Source organism: Solanum verrucosum, unplaced genomic scaffold (genome assembly GCF_900185275.1).
Source record: "Solanum verrucosum unplaced genomic scaffold, falcon-dt-bn FXZP01000151.1, whole genome shotgun sequence".
Classification (NCBI taxonomy): Eukaryota; Viridiplantae; Streptophyta; class Magnoliopsida; order Solanales; family Solanaceae; genus Solanum; species Solanum verrucosum.
Genome location: NW_026020202.1, coordinates 2,540,824 through 2,558,819, shown reverse-complemented (window position 1 = coordinate 2,558,819; position 17,996 = coordinate 2,540,824). Strand labels below are relative to the sequence as shown.

The 17,996-nt window shown below is 32.9% G+C and overlaps 1 protein-coding gene across 1 annotated transcript in view; it reads left to right on the top strand.

The window, feature by feature from the left end:
* The first annotated feature begins 9,017 nt into the window (after positions 1-9,017).
* LOC125830036 (rRNA biogenesis protein RRP5) overlaps positions 9,018-17,996 on the top strand; it is a 37,646-nt gene continuing 28,667 nt past the window's right edge. The window contains exons 1-5 of the mRNA XM_049509252.1: positions 9,018-9,105; positions 9,273-9,478; positions 9,612-9,755; positions 12,539-12,715; positions 15,689-15,782. Coding sequence (XP_049365209.1) covers positions 9,018-9,105; positions 9,273-9,478; positions 9,612-9,755; positions 12,539-12,715; positions 15,689-15,782 — 709 coding nt within the window. The remainder of the gene's footprint in view (positions 9,106-9,272; positions 9,479-9,611; positions 9,756-12,538; positions 12,716-15,688; positions 15,783-17,996) is intronic.

Below are 17,996 nucleotides of genomic sequence, written 5' to 3'. Positions count from 1 at the left end.
GTGAAAGAACCACTACTACAATCCAAACCAAGCAACTAAACCAAAAACTTAAACATTTGAGTTACGGAAGCAAGTTAAATAGCTAAAGAATGAAGTTCCCATAAACTTCCAAAATATCTAACAACTAACAATGCGGAAAATATACCTAGAACCTGAAAGTCAATGTATCAAAACATCTAAAGTTCAACAAGTCTAACACAAGAAGGGTTACAACCCAAAACTAATGAACTAATTAACTAATTAGAAAGTCTAAGTCTGAAATGTGGACATAGACAGAAAGAGAAATCATGGCAGCCTGGAAGAACTGGCTCACCCTTGAATTCGAACTATCACTGATCTTCTAAATGAGGTCTATCAATAGCCGCCAAAAGATGCCCTGTACTCAACAAAAATAAGAGCAAGTGTAGTATCAGTACACAACCACAGTGTACTGGTAGAATCACACGGCTATCCCACTAAGTGTAACATACATAAATCAATATAATCACATGCATATATCAAACATATACAATATTATCAACATTTACGAACAATGAACAACTTCACATTTCTCAAGATACACAATTATGACAAGTCATTGGTCCTCTCATGGAACCCAAACCCAAACAGTTAGCATACCGGAACGTGGTACCCGATCCAAGGTTTATGCCGAAACGTGGCAACCGATCCAAGTTAGTGTGTCGAAACACAACACTCGATCCATTCAACAAGTCACAATCACAATCACAATTACATTCTCATAATCATACAATCAAGTCATGATTCAATGACATTTGTCAATCATATATCCTTATTTACAACAAGTGTGATCAATAATGAAACATCCACATACATACATCTATCATAATAAAGCAAGACAAACATACATCACACAATCATAGAATCATAACCATCACCTACCTCGAAACAAGCTTGAAACCCTAAGAAACTTGATCCTTCCCTTTCCGAATTCGTTTCACTTGTTCTTGGTCTACAAATAATCAATATAATACGGGAATCAATAAACAATCGCTAATTACCCAGATTACTAACAAATCTAACAACCCTAGATCATACCCATGATCCCAAGTATCCAATTTAAAGTTTTTTCTACCATAGTTTCTAGATCAAAATCCTCCCCTATCGATAATTACCCATTAGATTACGTTCTACAGATCGAAAAACGGATTCGGGGAGTTAAAACCTTATCTTTAAGCTTAAGAATGGTGGAAAACTGTCAAGAATTTCCTGGGTTAATTCCTTAGCTCTAAAACTCGAAAAGTGCAGAATAAAAACGTTTTGGGGTTTATTTACGACTTTAAATCACGTCTGGCCCGCCACAGCGGCACCCACCCCGCTACAACGGCCCCGCTGCCCTGGCGACCAAAATCACTGCCAAAACGGCTTGCACGAAACAGTGAGCTAATTAAAGAATTCCAAAATTCCCATTTCACAACACGCCTTCAACCAACGACACTCAGAAACTACTCGTTCACGCTAAGATCAATTTCGGGAGTTCTACTCACCCGAATTCAGTTCCATAAAGTCGTACGGATTCCTTAATGACTTATCTAACTACTCATGTAATCAAAATCATAAATAGATCACCCAATTGCTACCAGATTTCTCTAGATTTTAATGAATCCGATTTCGTCCAAATCTGGACTAGGTTGGGAAATTTGAAGTTACTACGAAAAAGTTTTCCTATCCAAAAATGTTCCTCGTTGGCTTTTCTATAACGACGGAATCCGGTCGTTACAATATTGAAAATGAGGCACTCAACTTTGGAGGCCTAAGACTAGGGAATGTGTATTGGTCGGTTCGGCTCGGTTTTAAAGTTTATCGATTTGGCTTATTGGTTATCGGTTTGTAGAGATGTTAAATTGTTATAGAACCATTAAGATATTGGCTTATCGGTTATTGGTTTATCGGTTATTGATCGTTTAGGTTATCAGTTTAACTGTTAAGATTTGACACAAAAAAAATATTGAAAATCACTTAGAAACAAGGTGACAAACCAAATGAACCATGCATATGAGTTCACAAATTACATCTTGCTCAAAAGCAAACACATTTATATTGTAGAATATGTTTGAGACAACCAAAAATAAAAGTAGGAAGTAAAACTCTATGTCAAAGACTTTATATACAAAATGATATAAATATAATTATTTAATACCCTATTGGGTTATTAGTTAACCCGTTAAGAAAAAACTTCAAACCGTTAAAAACCGATAACCCGCTAACAAAAAATATCAAAACTGCTATCAAAACCGCTAAACCAATAACCCATTACTGATAAATTAATAACTTTTTGTTTATTCAAATTATCGATTTCGGTTCGGCTCGTAAAGTCTCCCCTGATTACATGTCACGACAGAGGGGAGCACAAAGCCTAAGTTGTGGTGGGACCATAACCCATGGGTGGCCTATAACTAGTTATTGCACTGTAACCAGTGGCCTAGCTTGTTATATGTGCTAGGAGCAAAAGAGGTCAGACATATAACATATTCCAGAGATTGTATTCCTGCATTATGATCAGAAATTTATGGATCATTGTCATGAGATCTGAAAGTGAACTCCAAATCATAAAGTAGTATTTTAGAAAAAGTTTCAGGAAAGCATGAATTGCTTGAAGTGCATTATTTTGAGAAAGAAAAATATAAGCAGCTTTAAAGAAATCATATCTTAATTTCGAGAAAGTACAATCGACTTTTCATAAAAGCATATTCTTTTAAAGCAAGTTCAACACAATTATAAAGGAGCATTTTGAGTATTAATTCGAGATATAAATTATATATCAATTCCCCCCTAAAGTGGAAATTTTTCCCTTAATAGGACATCATATCGTTATTGAGCATTATTTCATTGTTTTGGGAGTAGTATTGAGCACCGAGTTGGGTAAGGATTCACATAATCCAAACTCCATAATTGCGCGGCTAGCATAGGATAAGATTGTGTTGTTTATTCAGGCGACTCCTCAAAAAGACTCTGGTAAGGCTTCAGAGATTGAACCTATTAGTTATGTTCTTCTTATACTTTGACAAGGTATATGAGGACTTTGACACATAGGCAAGATGTTGTATTCTCATGAGCTCACGTGATGGTTGTCTTAGAGAAAACCCCCAAGAAAAGTGAAGTTATATTATTTTCAATATTTTCTATCATTGCATATAATATTAATTGCTGAAGTACACTTGCATGCTTTGCTATTCAGTTACCTTTATATTAGTTTATACTAGAGTTACTCATTCAACTTAGTGTATGGAGTTGCTCATTCAACTATTTTACATACCGTACATTCCATGTACTAATGTCATTTGGCGTTGCATCTTTAAATTATGAAAATTTAGATGTTCGTAATTGTCAGGAAATGCTTCATATGATCTATTTCATTAGCTTTTGTGAGACCTTCTTGCTTCTAGAGTACTCCAGTTTAGCTAGTTTTGTATTTAATTATTTGTCATTGTTAGTAGAATAGTTAGGTAGTCGTGGGTCTTGTCCCGACACGTATCTTCAGTTCATTAAATGTTTCATAGACGAGTTAGATGTAGGGGTATGCATCGGTTGGTTTGGTTCGATTTTATTTATTATCAGTTCGATTTTTAAATATACTAAATCAATAACCAAATCAATAAGACATTTTTATCGATTTTCAATTTATCAATTTTGGTCCTTGATGGTTCAGCTTTCGGTTTAACCAATAAAAAAAATACTTATAAAACATATATATGCCTTCTCCAACAAATTTGATGTGACAAGCCAATAATGTAACTTTATATAACACTCATAAAATGGAAACAATAATAACTAACTTGAAAGAACTATACAAGTGCAAGACAAAGAGAAATTAAGAGGAATATGATTCTTACTTTAGGTTTTGACGTTTTGTATGATGTGAAGTTTTGAATTCAAAGACATTGTAAAGTGTGAATTGAATGTTAAAGGGCAAAGATAGTAACTGGTAAGGTACTGAGTTAAATAGTTAATATTTATGTAGGATGAAGTTACAAATTACTACTGTTTTAATGGATTATCAGTCTGCCCAATAACCCAATATTAAAAATCAAACCGATTACTCGATAATTTTTTTACAAAACTATTAAAAATATGTTAACCCATTAACCCAACAGTAATAATCCAATAACATTTTTTCGATCTAATTTGTCGATTGGTTTGTTTTTCATACCCCTATTACTTTATTTTTAAGATTACACTAGTTATGTTGTTGTAAACACAATTATACAATGTAGGGGTGTACATCGGTTCAGTTCGGTTTAAAGGAGCAAGCAGGCTAGATTTTGTGCTAAGCAAACTATATGACTAGCTTACCTAGTTTGGTAAGTGTAGATATGCAAAAATTTACGGGATTAAGTCCAAATTTTGTATGAACTAAGTTCTAAATTCAAGATATATTGGCCCAAGTCAACATTTTGGGTTAATAAAGCCGGATTAATTATTTAAGTCAAGATAGCATGACTTAAGTCAAATCCAACTACATTGGACTAGGCTGGGCCTCTACAAAATGGTCCACCCGCATATTTCAAGCTCAAGGGTCCATTAGGATTACTTGGAGGCTACCCTAAAATCCTAATTGTGTATTATCGGTTCAGTTTTCAGTTTTTAAATACGTTAAATTAATAATCAATTCAATAGAGTATTTTTTATTGGTTTTCGGTTAATCGATTTTGCTCCTTAACGGTTCGATTTTCGATTCAACCAATAAGAAAATTTTTATAAAAATAAATATATGACTTCTCCAATAATTTCACACGACAAGAACTTTACTAATGCTCATAAAATAGAAATAGCAATAACTAACATAAAAAGAACTATACAAGTGTAATTACACAAAGAGAAATTAAGACGAATATGGTTCTTACTTTAGGTTTTGAAGTTTTGTATAGTGTGAAGTTGTGAACTCAAAGTCACTGTGAAGTGTATATAGAAGGTTAAAGGGCAAAGACAATAACTAGTAAAGTATTGAGATTATTATTTTAATATTTATGTATGGGTAAAGTAGTAAATTACTACGGTCTTAATGAGTTATCGGTTTACCCAATAATCAATATTTAAAAATTAAAACCGAACCAATAACTCGATAATGCTTTTTATAAAACCATTAAAAATCATTAATCCAATAACCACAAACCAAAAACACTTTTTTCAATTTAGTTTATCGATTGGTTCAATTTTTGTACACCCTTAGTTAGACGAGTTTGTCAACTTTTATATTCAAATGTTCTCAAACACTATCATTATTATTATTTAGATTTTTTTTTCAGACTTTAGATAAAGTTGTTGAGATGGTTTTGTTATGTATAAACTATTTTGATGTTCTTATTTTATAAAGCTTCTACATAAATTTGTTCAGTCCTCCGTACTACTAAGCTAGACCAAAGGTCGCTTGTGACCAACAATGGCTCTGAGTGCCGGCCATGCTCAGGGTGTAGGATCGAAACGTGACAATGAGATACAATGTAAGTATATTTTAGGTATTGTAATGTTTTAGTTGTTTATCATTAACAATGATGTTTTATGAGTATTGCGTATTTAGTTATTTGTAATTAACAATAATGATGTTTTATGAGTATTGACTATGTTGTGTTCGAATGTATATTTATATGAGAAAAATATAAAATAATCATTATAATTTTATAACAAGGAAAAATATAAATTTTCATCTAATTATATTTGTTAAAATTTAACATTAAAAAAGGGAAAATTTGGTCATTAAAGTTGTTATTGTCAAGAATAACATACAATTAACGACCAAATTACTAGTTATTTATGATATTTTTAAAGACCAAAATGGTAGTTAGCGAAGGAAAAAATTGGTCTCTGAAGGGGTATAGAGATCAAATTTGTTGTTGTCGCTAAAGGGTCTTTAACAACGAGATCAAAATCATGTCGTGAATCCATTCTACATTGAAGAAAAAATCGAATATTCATTGATCAAATCATTCACTCCATGGTCTGATAGATCTTTTGAAGAACTTTAGCGACCGAACACGATTAGATTTTTTTCGATCGTAATTGAACTGTAACAACAGGATTTGAACATTTAGCGATCAAATTTTCTCTTGCTAAAAGCCTTTTTTCTTGTAGTAAAGGAAGCTAAAACGAATAAAATATTACCTATTGTAGCGCAACAATTTGAAACAATGAGAAGAGTTTCGTTGGGAAAAACCTAAGAATGAACTTAAAGTTTTTGAACTTTTTTCGAGTAAATATCTCTCGTTTTAGATGAAAATAATATGTCTTTTAGATGTAAATTCAATTATTTTTAGATGAGACATTTGCGCTTACTAATGACCCAAAAGAAGGGTACTTCTAGGGAGATTTTTGAATCGATTTTGGGGGGAAAATGGAATCAGAGAAATTTCAAAATCCTTAATGGTTAAGGATTAAGGTGACTGAAACCACACAATCTCGTACGAATTTGAGTGAAAAAATAAAATGAAAACCTGTAAATTTGAAGAAAAATATTGGATATTAGAGTGAATTGAGATCATAATTTGTCTGGGCCAAAATTGTTGAGTATGAAAATTGGTCTCGAAAGAGGCAGAGGATGTGGTCAATTTTGAAATAAAAGAATGACAAAGGGGTTACAATTTTTGTCAAATTGAATGACCAATTGCATTACAAATTTAGCCAATAAAATTTAAAATGTAATCAAATTGAATTAACTTGACTAAAGTTAAAATGAGACAAATTATTATTGTCAATTAATAAAGTAAAACAATTATTAAATATAAACTAATTACTTCAAAAAATAGAGCTACTAGTTAGTGACTCTTTTAATATAAAACACTATTTTTTGATGGATTTTTAAAAAGTAGTAATTATATAAATCTTTATATCATAAACATATAGAAACATATATACTACTTATTTTATTAGAAAAATGACAAAATAATTAACCCAAAAATGACGTGAAAAATATTTTTGGACTTCATAAAGTTTATTATTTAGAATTGTTTGAAATTAAAGAAATTGGAAGTTAGGGCCCGTTTGGTCATGCGATATGAAATCATGATATGAAATTATGATATGAAGTTGAAGTATTGTTTGGACATGCAATTTGGACCTTTTATGTGATATGTTTTCTCATAAATATAAAAACTCATAAGTTGTAAAACTATTTTAATTGTCCAAATTATTTATACAATCTTACCAAATAAACAAAAAATTATAAAATCACATAATACATTATCACAAAAATATTCTAATTAATACAACATTTATTGATCAAACCTTAATCAATAAAAAAATAAAATTGAACATAAGAGTGTTCAAGTTGTTAGTAACTAAGAAATTTATTTTTTCAATTAGTGTCACAGTGGTTAGTCTTATCCACTCAATACAATGATGAAACTTCTATTATTATTAAACATTGATTTGAATGGAGTAGTAATAAATTTGATAAAAAAATAATGAATTTGGTGAATATAAATGGTAAATTAGGAATTGATTTGAAGTAAAAATAAATTTTATATTGACGAGAATAATCGTTATATATGAGATATAAACGATTTAAAAAGTAATGATATGAATTATTGATTTTAGGGATAATTTCAGAGACCTCCCTCTAGGTTTCGCTCTATAACATTCACCTCCCCTGTGGTTTACGATATTACGTCTACCTCCCTTATTTTCATTTTCTTGTAACCATTCTTTAAACCTATTTAAAATAAATATAAATTAATTTAGATTTGACAATGTTACCCTTCTATATATTAATTTCTTCATATTAATAAATATTATATAAAAAAATAACTCATTTAACAAATACTTTAAAAATAAATCAACACAAATAAATTTTCTTAAGAATTAAAAGTCTTCTTCTCTTCAAACTTCCACTTCATCAGTCATATTCTTCTGCAAATCTCATATCATTGCTAATGCAGATTAAGTATTCTTATTTTGTGGATTTTGATGCTACATCATGTATAAAATACTCCTTTTGTCTTCTGGATAATTATGTTTTTCACCCTAAGTATTTAGTTTAGGTCTTATGGCTTGATGTGATCTAAAAATCGAGTATAGTCACATTTTGTAATTACAATACAAAGAGTAAAATCAGAAGTACAAAAATCTATATTTCCTATTTTTGTGAGATCTAAACACTTAGATCTCAAGTTCGTCCACTTTCAAATAGAGTAATTGTGGTTCTAAGTATGGATGTGAATTATGATGAAGATTTGAAGCACGTGTTCAATATTTATGCAAATCACAGAAGTATACATATTATTCTTTACAATGTTGAGATGGTTCCTTCTCCCCAACAAGTACGTGATGACTCAAATGGAGATTTTGACAATTTGACTCCTAATGAATCAATGAACATGAATAACGCTACAAAGCGGGTTATATCAGGTGAAAAAGATTGTAATGATGATTTACTTTTTAAAGTATTTGTTAAATGAGTTTTTTTAAAATAATATTTATTAATATGAAGAAATTAATATATAGAATGGTAAAATTGTCAAATCTAAATTAATTTATATTTATTTTAAATAGGTTTAAAGAAAGGTTACAAGAAAATGAAAATAAGGGAGGTAGACGTAATATCGTAAACCTCAGGGGAGGTGAATGTTATAGAGCAAAACCTGGAGGGAGGTCTCTGAAATTATCCTTTAATTTTATTTACATTTATGAAACAAATGACTAGTAGATATATATAAATTAAATGTGGATTTTTTTTATACAAAATATAAATTTGTGAATCAATTTTTATATTAGAAAAATCTCATATCATGATTTTTGGAAAATTTGAGATTTAATCTGATGATATGAAATCGCATATCCAAACGATAAGAAATCATATGGCCAAACGTCGTAATTGTAACATTGTGTATGGGCTAGAAAATTGTAAAGCCCAATAGTTATGATGAAAGAAAAAAAAACCTAAGTAGGAGCGGAGCGTCTGTCTGTGTTGCAAAAAACCCTTGTAAAACCCTGTGAAGTTTACCGGCCTATACCTGTCGGAAAAAGGAAAAACAATTCCAAGTCTCGCCGGCGTTTTGTCAAGGAAGATGGCACCCAAATTCCAAAGCAAAAAAATTGCACTTAAAACCTCAATGCCTATGCAGCTTGAAGATGAAGTTCCTGACTTTCCTAGAGGTACTTCTTCTTCTATGACAACAAAATTTGTTCTAGTTTATTTGATTTTCGATTTATTGAAGGAAAATATATACTATTTCCCTATTATGGTTTCTTCAATATAGATGGACCTCCAGACGACATTTTTCCACTAATATTGTTTGTTTGTGCTGTTTTTGGGTTTGTAGGTGGGGCAACTTCTTTAAGCAGGAAAGAGTTGGATGAAGTTCGAGCTGAGGTGGATGCAGAGTTTGAGGCTGAAGAAAGACTATTGAAGAAGAGGAAGAAGCAACACAAGGTGCAAAGGAGTAATACAGAAGATGATTTAGGTTCCCTTTTTGGTGGTGGCATCAATGGAAAATTGCCAAGGTTTGCCAACAGGATCACTTTAAAGGTATGTCTATCAAACATTTTTTCTCTTTTAAAATTACATGTTTACAAGTTCATTTTTATTCACCTGCATTTTGAGTGGTTATCCTAACAACTGGCACCAAACATTTAACAACTTTACTTTCTTATGCATTCAGAATATATCTCCTGGAATGAAGCTCTGGGGAGTAGTTTCTGAAGTAAATCAGAAAGATATTGTTGTCAGTCTCCCAGGAGGCTTGCGGGGGTTAGTTCGAGCATCTGAAGCACTTCCTCCCTTTGTGGACGATGGAGCAAAACTGGTATTGGATCTTCTGACAACTTATTTTCTGATATAGGTTCTGTGAATTGTATTTTTAATAATTCCTGAAATCCTTTATTTATGAAGTTTCCGAACAACACTTCAACTTTTTTTGTTACTTGTCTTAAAAAAACACTTCCAGCTTTTTTGTTCAAAGCTTATTTTATGCCAGAGTTTAACCGTTTGGCAAGCTGGAAGGAATTTGAATTATTATGTAGTGTATGGTGTATCAATATCTTCAATTTATCTATTAAATATAAGGGAGGATAAAAGAAGGTGAGATACGGAAACCAACCCAAAGTGATATTCCAGCACTAGTTCAAGCTTATTGACTAAAATGCTGTTAAAGTCAATAATTGTTCTAACTAATGCTCTCTATGTTTACTTAAAAAAATTTCTAAGTAAATAATCTCTCTTTTATAAGCCCCACTGAATAGTGTCTGAACTAAAAGTCCTGAACCTATGTGATAATTATTCATGTGTATAACATTGAATTTCTGAACCCACACTAGAAATACGTTTTTCCCCTCTATTGAGAAAACGAAAGCAACGAAGAAAACAAGTGAAACTCAAATATTTAGGAGTGAATAAACTTCAGGAACTTTGAGAATTTTAGTTCATACTTTATGATTTTTTGATTTGTTCTCATCCCTCAAATTTTTGGGTTGTTATTTTGCAAAGTTTCTTTTTGCACTTTTGTACTTTTTCTTTGATAACCGAGAAGTCTTCGAGAACTAGTGGTTCAGAGTTATTGCAAGTAGCATAATATCGGTCTTTCTAGCAAAAGTTGCTATGAGTTTGTGGTGGCATTTTAGTCAACAAAGCCAAACTAGTGTTGAAACGTCATGCCATGGTTTGTGAATATTCTCTCATTTGAAGAAATGCACTACAACTTAGAAGCACGTAGAGATGATAAGCTGAAAGATCGGCTGAGATGGTTAGGTTATGTCCTATGTCCATCTATAGATGCATTAGTCGATAGGTCTGAATCCATGGTGCAAGTTGTTAAATGGGGAAGGGGTAGGCCTAAAGTCACATTTACAGAATTTGTCTCAGAAAACCTACAATTTTTTGGAATTCATGCAGATTTGCAAAATATAGGGTAAAATGGAAGAAAAGATTTGTATAGGCAATAACAGTAAGTTGTGGTTAACATATAGTTCTTTAGGAGGAGCCTTCAAGTCTTGTTAGAGATTAATATGACAGTAGAATATCTAGAGAATGTCTTTTGGCAGGGAATCTAACTTCTAAACATTGAGTTAGTACTGATCTAAATGAAGCATTATGGTTAATATGATTCATTTTGTGGACTCCAACTTGCGTGGCATTGAGATATTATTGTTTTTGTAGAAGAAATGCATTATAAGTTATACAATCATCAATTGGCTTAAGGTTTTATCCACCCCAGGGTTAAATTAAATGGAAATGTTTTTGAGTCCATGTGTTTATTGTTTCTCAAGGCTTACTAAAATATATGTCGTTATTGCATCTCAAGAAGATTCTATTGTACCACACCTTTTTAGTTCTTAATGAAACCTTGGTCAGTATTTCAATGGATTCATATCCTTTTAGTTCTTAGCCAATTTCACGAGGATTACTATTTCACGAGAACCAACATATAACCCACAACAGAGAGTTCCCAAATATTACTATTGCAAAACCTTCCCATAGAAAGGTATTTCATTTAGGCTCAGATATGGATAAACATTGAGTATAGCATGTTTGAAATATGTTGTAGCATGAGAGCTTTGTTCAGTTTTTTAACGGTTAAGGGTTCATATCCTTTTAGTTCTTTGCCAATATCTTAAGAACCATCATGAGAGATGTGGAGTAGTTACGATCTATATGAAAACCAATTGGTCAAGGTTAAAACGATCTTTTCACTTGAACTCGAGTTCTCGGCTATTACTGTGCAGTGTGCACAACATTTTTAGAATAGAAACATCATCTTGTTTAAGGTTAAAAGTGGTTAAACAATGAGCTGTAGTATATTCAGAGTATGTTACACCCACAAGAGTAATTGTTTGGTACAAAAATTGATATTTTGTGGAGAGAAAGAGCTCAACTTTTTGTTTTTTTACTGTTCATGACCTGGAAAAAGTTGCTAGAAAAATCGTAGAGGCTTATGCCACAAAACAAAAAATGAGGGGAGATCTCCATATGTAACCCCATTACTTGATACATGTAATGTCAACGCTTGAATTGGAAGCTTTTATAGGTTTATACACATACTTGGATTTGTTAGGATTTCCTAAATTGCTGATTTACTGATCTATGCTGGAGGAAAACATTGGTAGTCTTTTCTATTATGAGACGATGATATATCATCCAGAGTATGACATCTCTTTAGCAGTGCATAAATTAAATCGAGTCTCTGTCTCTAGCCTTTATGACTTATTAAAGATATATAATCCTCCAAGTTTTCCTTTCACCATAGAGATCTTATCATTGACATAATTTATCTATTTATTTGTTCAATTTTTGAGGTAATAAACAAATTAGACAAATGAATAATAGCTGAAATATCGCATGCAAACAGAGCGCTTGATTTTGTATACATCTTGTATGAGGAGCTTTCCCTTTCAGTTAATTATAACTATTACTTATCAAATATGTGGATAACGCATGTATCAAATAATTCTAGTAAAGGTAAATTCAAGCCAAGGTTCCTTAAATTTTCAACATAGTTTATCATCTCTCTAATAGAAGTAGTTGTTGAAGATATTGCCTATTCTTAATGATTGTGTAATTTTGTTTTTCTAATAGCTTAATTTACCTTCGCAGTCGGAGATGGACACTAATTTTCTTTCTAGTGTATATCACACCGGGCAGCTGGTTTCTTGCATCGTCTTGCACTTGGATGACGATAAGAAAGAAGTAGGGAAGAGAAAGATTTGGCTTTCCTTGCGTCTCTCTTTATTGCACAAGAACTTGACTCTTGACGTTATTCAAGAAGGAATGGTATGCTAATTATCTTTTAATTATCACCATTTTGAGTTATATTTTACTGTGTTGTAGTCTGAATTAGTAGCTTGTTGCAAGATGAGGTTATATTTACCTTTTGCTAAAAAGGAAAAACTGAAAGCTTCATTGTTTCCCCAAGAGAAATAGTCCAGCCTTTTGCTTTAGGTTGATGAGAAAATTAGGAAGTGCCTATCGAAAAACAAAAAGGAAGGTAGAAATTATACAACAGTCTAATTTGCGTTTCAGATTTTTGAGACATAAGATGATAACAAATACTTGAGAAAAGAGTGAATAAGAAAATTGTTAATTTTCTATTGCGGGTTAAAGCAATAATTGTGTATAACAACCCAGAAATCCACCTTGTGGAAAGGTTAACTCAGAGATCCTAGGTGAACATATGCTATTCAATCTGTCAAGTATGTCTGAATTCGACAAAAAGATTTGGTTATATGAATCCTCTGTAACCATTCTGCAATATCAAGCCAAGATCATTCCTATTTTACTTTGCTCATAAATAATTTCCCTTCTAAGGCAAATTTTGGGCTCTCTAATGTTAGAGCTTCTTTAAATTTCACACTGACTTTTACCAAGTTTTAATTTTCTTATAACTTGTTTAATTACCTGATAAAACTTTTTCCCTTTATTATGACTTTATATGATATGTCAAACAAAAACGATCTTTTAAAAATATTTTGGCAAGGTTTCTGATGGATCAATATGGGCGGTCAAAATAGGTTGAGTTAATAAATAGGTGGGTCATCAACCTGCCCGAACCTGCGCAGATCATGTTTTCATGGGCTAATTTTGTCACCTCTAGTAATCACGTTCTAAAGAATTGTCTTCCTTTAAGGTATTTTCCTATTGCAACAAGCATGTCGCGATGTTTTGTGTTAGCCATCCTATAATGATGCTATTTTCTATATCTTTATTTAGTATGCCATTCTCTAGTAAAGATTGACTGTTCATACGTAATCATGTTCCAGTGTGGTCCTTATTTGACAAGGGGTCTAATTGATCGTCCATATAATGTCTTACTTCTACTTATCCTAAAACCTTTACCTTGTAAAGTGATTCTCCACTGTTCCATATTTTGATGGACATTCTTGTCACTTTCAATAATTAACACAATATCATTTTCAAAAAAGCATGTACCAACTGAAGTCAAAATGGACATTCACATGCTGCTCTAATTGAAAAGTTCTCTTCCTAAAAAATATCTGCAATTGGTCAGGGGGTGTAGAGCAATGATATTAAGAGTGAATTGTTAGGAATGAACAAAATATGATTAAAAGAATGTACAATTGATAGGACCATTTTTAAAAAAAGAATGTACAGTTAAAACAATACAAAACAAAATAAAAGAATGTATTGTTGGTAGTAGTTTTCTTTTTTTGGATAAAGTAAGAAATTTTCATTAGAAAAGGGAAAAAAGCTTGCTCGTATACCATTTTAACAAAAGAATGTACAATTGAAACAATACCAAACAAAATGAAAGAATGTATGGTTGGTGGTAGTTTTTTTTTGATAAAGTAAGAAATTTCATTAGAAAAGGGCAAAAAAGCTTGCTCGTATACAAGAAGTATACTAGAAGTAGAAATCCATACACACGAACATGGTTTTCTACAAATAACATACACTCGTCTATACATGTAGGAATTCTATAGATGCACCAAAAAGAAATAATGGAAAATAGGTTACTCCTCATGTGTACAAAGTCTTTCTCTACTCACTCAAAAGCTCTTCTATTCCTTTCTCACCATATTATCCACATAAGTGCTAGAGGAGCAACATCTCATTCCATGCATCTTATCTTCCTTCATCTAAATGGCCAACTAAACATTGTTTCTTTCATAGTGTTTGACATCACTTTTGCGACTTTCCCTTTAGTCGATCATGATGGGAAGATCCCGCAGCCCCAGGATCTCGGCACCCCTCTCACCGAAAGGTGAGATATTTGCCTAACCAATACCAATGGGATCCCTTTCTTTCCATTCCTCTCCGGTCCGATCCGATCCATTCCACTCGTCTAATATAGCCAAAAAAATATAGCAGTTTCAGGCACCCACTCAAGTCTGAACCATCTTAGAGTTTCCCACCATAAACAAGGAGATATCTGACAATGTAGAAGGTGATTCATATCTTCACTTGATTCTTTGCACATTAAACACCAACTGACACAAGTCGTCTTTTTCTTCCTCAAATTCTTTGCCGCCAGGATAACTCCCTTCGTAGCTAGCCAAGTGAAAAAACATAGCTTTTTTGGTGCCCTAGGGATCCATGCTGATATATATGGCAAATTACTCTCTTCCCTAGTTAGAAACTTCTCATAATATGACTTCACCAAAAAAATACCATGCCCCTTTGCCCTTCTTCTCCATATATCATGGCTATCCATAATAGTTTTTTGTCGGTGATGCAAATCAAGCAAGTCCTAAAAATTTGTCAAACTACCATTCTTGCAAATTTCGCCTAAACCTCAAATCTCAAAGCAATTCTCCCCGTGTGCACTTCATAATCGTTGAATCAACGTTTTTTTTGTCCAGAAATATTTCACACCCCAACCTTGAGAGACACACCTAGCACTTGACGCCACTTTCCTTAGCAGGGCGTATTATCCTTGATCCTTATTTTTAAGGTAGCTAAGGTAAAGGTATTTAGGTGACTGAACTAATCATCTATACACACAGGGAATCTTATGTGTGCTCCAGAAATGTACAAAACAAGCAAGTCTGAGATGGTGTTCTCAGCTCTTGGCATTTCTTTGTAGAACAACTTCCTGAACTTTATATTACTTAACCTTTACTAGAAGAAAGATGTACATTATCTAAATTTTTGGGCATAATCAACTTTTGGAACTGGTGTATTATTTTGTATCTGCTAAATTCGTGTTCTTTAAATGTTAAATTCACATTCCTTTACTCGATATTATACATTTTCCTGAACTTGTGCCTTATCTTTTTTGATGTACAGATTCTTAGTGCATACGTGAAAAGCATGGAAGACCATGGTTATATAATTCATTTCGGGCTGCCTTCCTTCTCAGGATTTATGTCAAAAGAATCAGGTAATCTTCACTTCCACTCAAATACTCCCTTTTGATTCATTCTCTGACTAACAACAGTATTAGCTGCACCTAGAAGCTAGATATGTAAAATTTAGATATACATATCTATATGCAGATCCCTGAACCTCCTTGCTTTCTTAAACTTTATGAGGCTTTAAAGGGCCAAGATTTCTATTTCCGTGGCTCTTATGCTGTGTTCATTGGTGCTTGGATGTCATTTCTTGAAAGTGTGTTCTTGATTAAGGTGCATAAAGCTAAAGAATATGCATTTGTTTGAAGCATTTTTCTTTCATGCATTTGTTTGAAGGAAAAAAAAAATTGCTTGTAGGAAGAATCAAGCTTCCTTCTAATATCCTGCCAAAAAAACTTAATTTGGATGATTGATGTTGCAAACCTATAAATATGTAGAAATGTCTCCCCTTTAAGAGTTAAGTTTTTATTTGAGGTGGTTCACACTATTTGATGTTGTATTAGAGCAAACACAAGTCTTTATATGAAGCTCATTGTCACTAATCAATAAAATACTGTCATGTAGTGGAGTGTGTTGTATACTTGAATAGATAAACAAATAGTAGTATCTCATCTCTAAGAGTGAAAAGTCAACTTTTCGGCACTTTTCTCTTTTAGGTATAATTAAACTGAGATTTGATGTGTTAATATGTGGAGGATATCAAATTTTGAATCAATGTTACTTTTCCTTGTGGGATATGCTTGTATCTCCTCTTTTGCAAGGCCAACTTTGATGGCCATAGTAGTGTACTAAATTTTAACCTTTGAAGGGACAATTTGGAGTTGAAGAAATCATTGAAGCTTCTCAAGGAACATATAATTTTTTTGATTTGACCCAAATCATTCTTTCTTCTTGTTTTTATTGGAGCACTCCAAAAATAATGCCTTGTAGAAATGACAAGGTGAATTTGATGAAAGACATATTCGACAAAGAACTTGTTCTTTTGTGCGTATCTTTTATGTATATATGGTCTCTTGGATTGTCTTTATTGGAGCACACCAAAAATAATGCCTTGTAGAAATGACAAGGTGAATTTGATGAAAGACATATTCGACAAAGAACTTGTTCTTTTGTGCGTATCTTTTATGTATATAAGGTCTCTTGGAAATAAATTTGAAAAAAATGAAGAAATTAGGTCTTGAGTTAGAACCTTGTAATTTTGTCATGTGATGATTTTGGTGGAATTTTTGTCTTTAAAGAGTAGCAAGCATTTTTCTTGCATCTAGTTTGAATCGTATTTAGTAAGATGGAGAAGATTGTACGAGGTCGTTTGGTTCACCTATGTGCTAGTTTTGCAGGAATTACGATGCAGAGTGAATTGATTTTTTTTTCCCGACTAAGGTTAGATAACCTTATGAATGATCAAGTTACTGAAGAGTAGAACACCTACAATAACTATGGTTTTCTATGAATTGTCACCCAACCTTCTATACATATAGGAACCACGTGGGTTCTCCATAAAGAAGTAAGGAATAAGAGATTATTCCTCAAATGTGCGATATCAATTTCCACTCCTTCCCCCTTCGGGGTGTCCGAGTGGTTTGGGCTTGGGACTTCCATGTTGGAGGTCTCAAGTTTGAAACCCCTTGCCAGCGAAAGCAAGGGGTTTGCCTTCTAGGTCGAGCTGGTCGCATCAGGCTTGCCTAGTGCGGGTTACCTCTCCTATGTGGTTTGTAAGCTATTGCATAGGAGCACAGGTTTTACCCTGTGCGCACCAAAAGGGTAGCGTTTGCGGATTTTCCTTGTCATAAAATAAATAAATTCTACTCCTTCAAAAGCTCTCTCATTTCTCTTCATATAACCCACACGGGGAAGAACAATGATGTTCCCGCTTGAGAAATAGCCTTACATGCCGTAACCCTCCAAACAGTAGATAAGAAGTTGAGCTTTGATAAAGAACGTCTAGAATCCTAAGCTTGAATCTTTGGGAAGGATTTCTTCGAAGATCCTATGATCATAGAGAAGAATCGTAGTAGACTAACCTTGGTGTGGGGAAGTATTGATAGGAGAGAATACTCGTGCTAGGACTTGAAAAATCGGAGAATGAGGTAAGAGTTCGGAAAAACTTGGACTAGGTTCTAGTTTTAGACTTGAGACCGAACTGCTTTTGGGCATTAAGGGCTCCATTGTGCGCGATGGGCGTCACGTTTTTCCCTTGCATTTAGTCGCGATGCGACCTCGAACTTGGGCACGATGGACCTTGT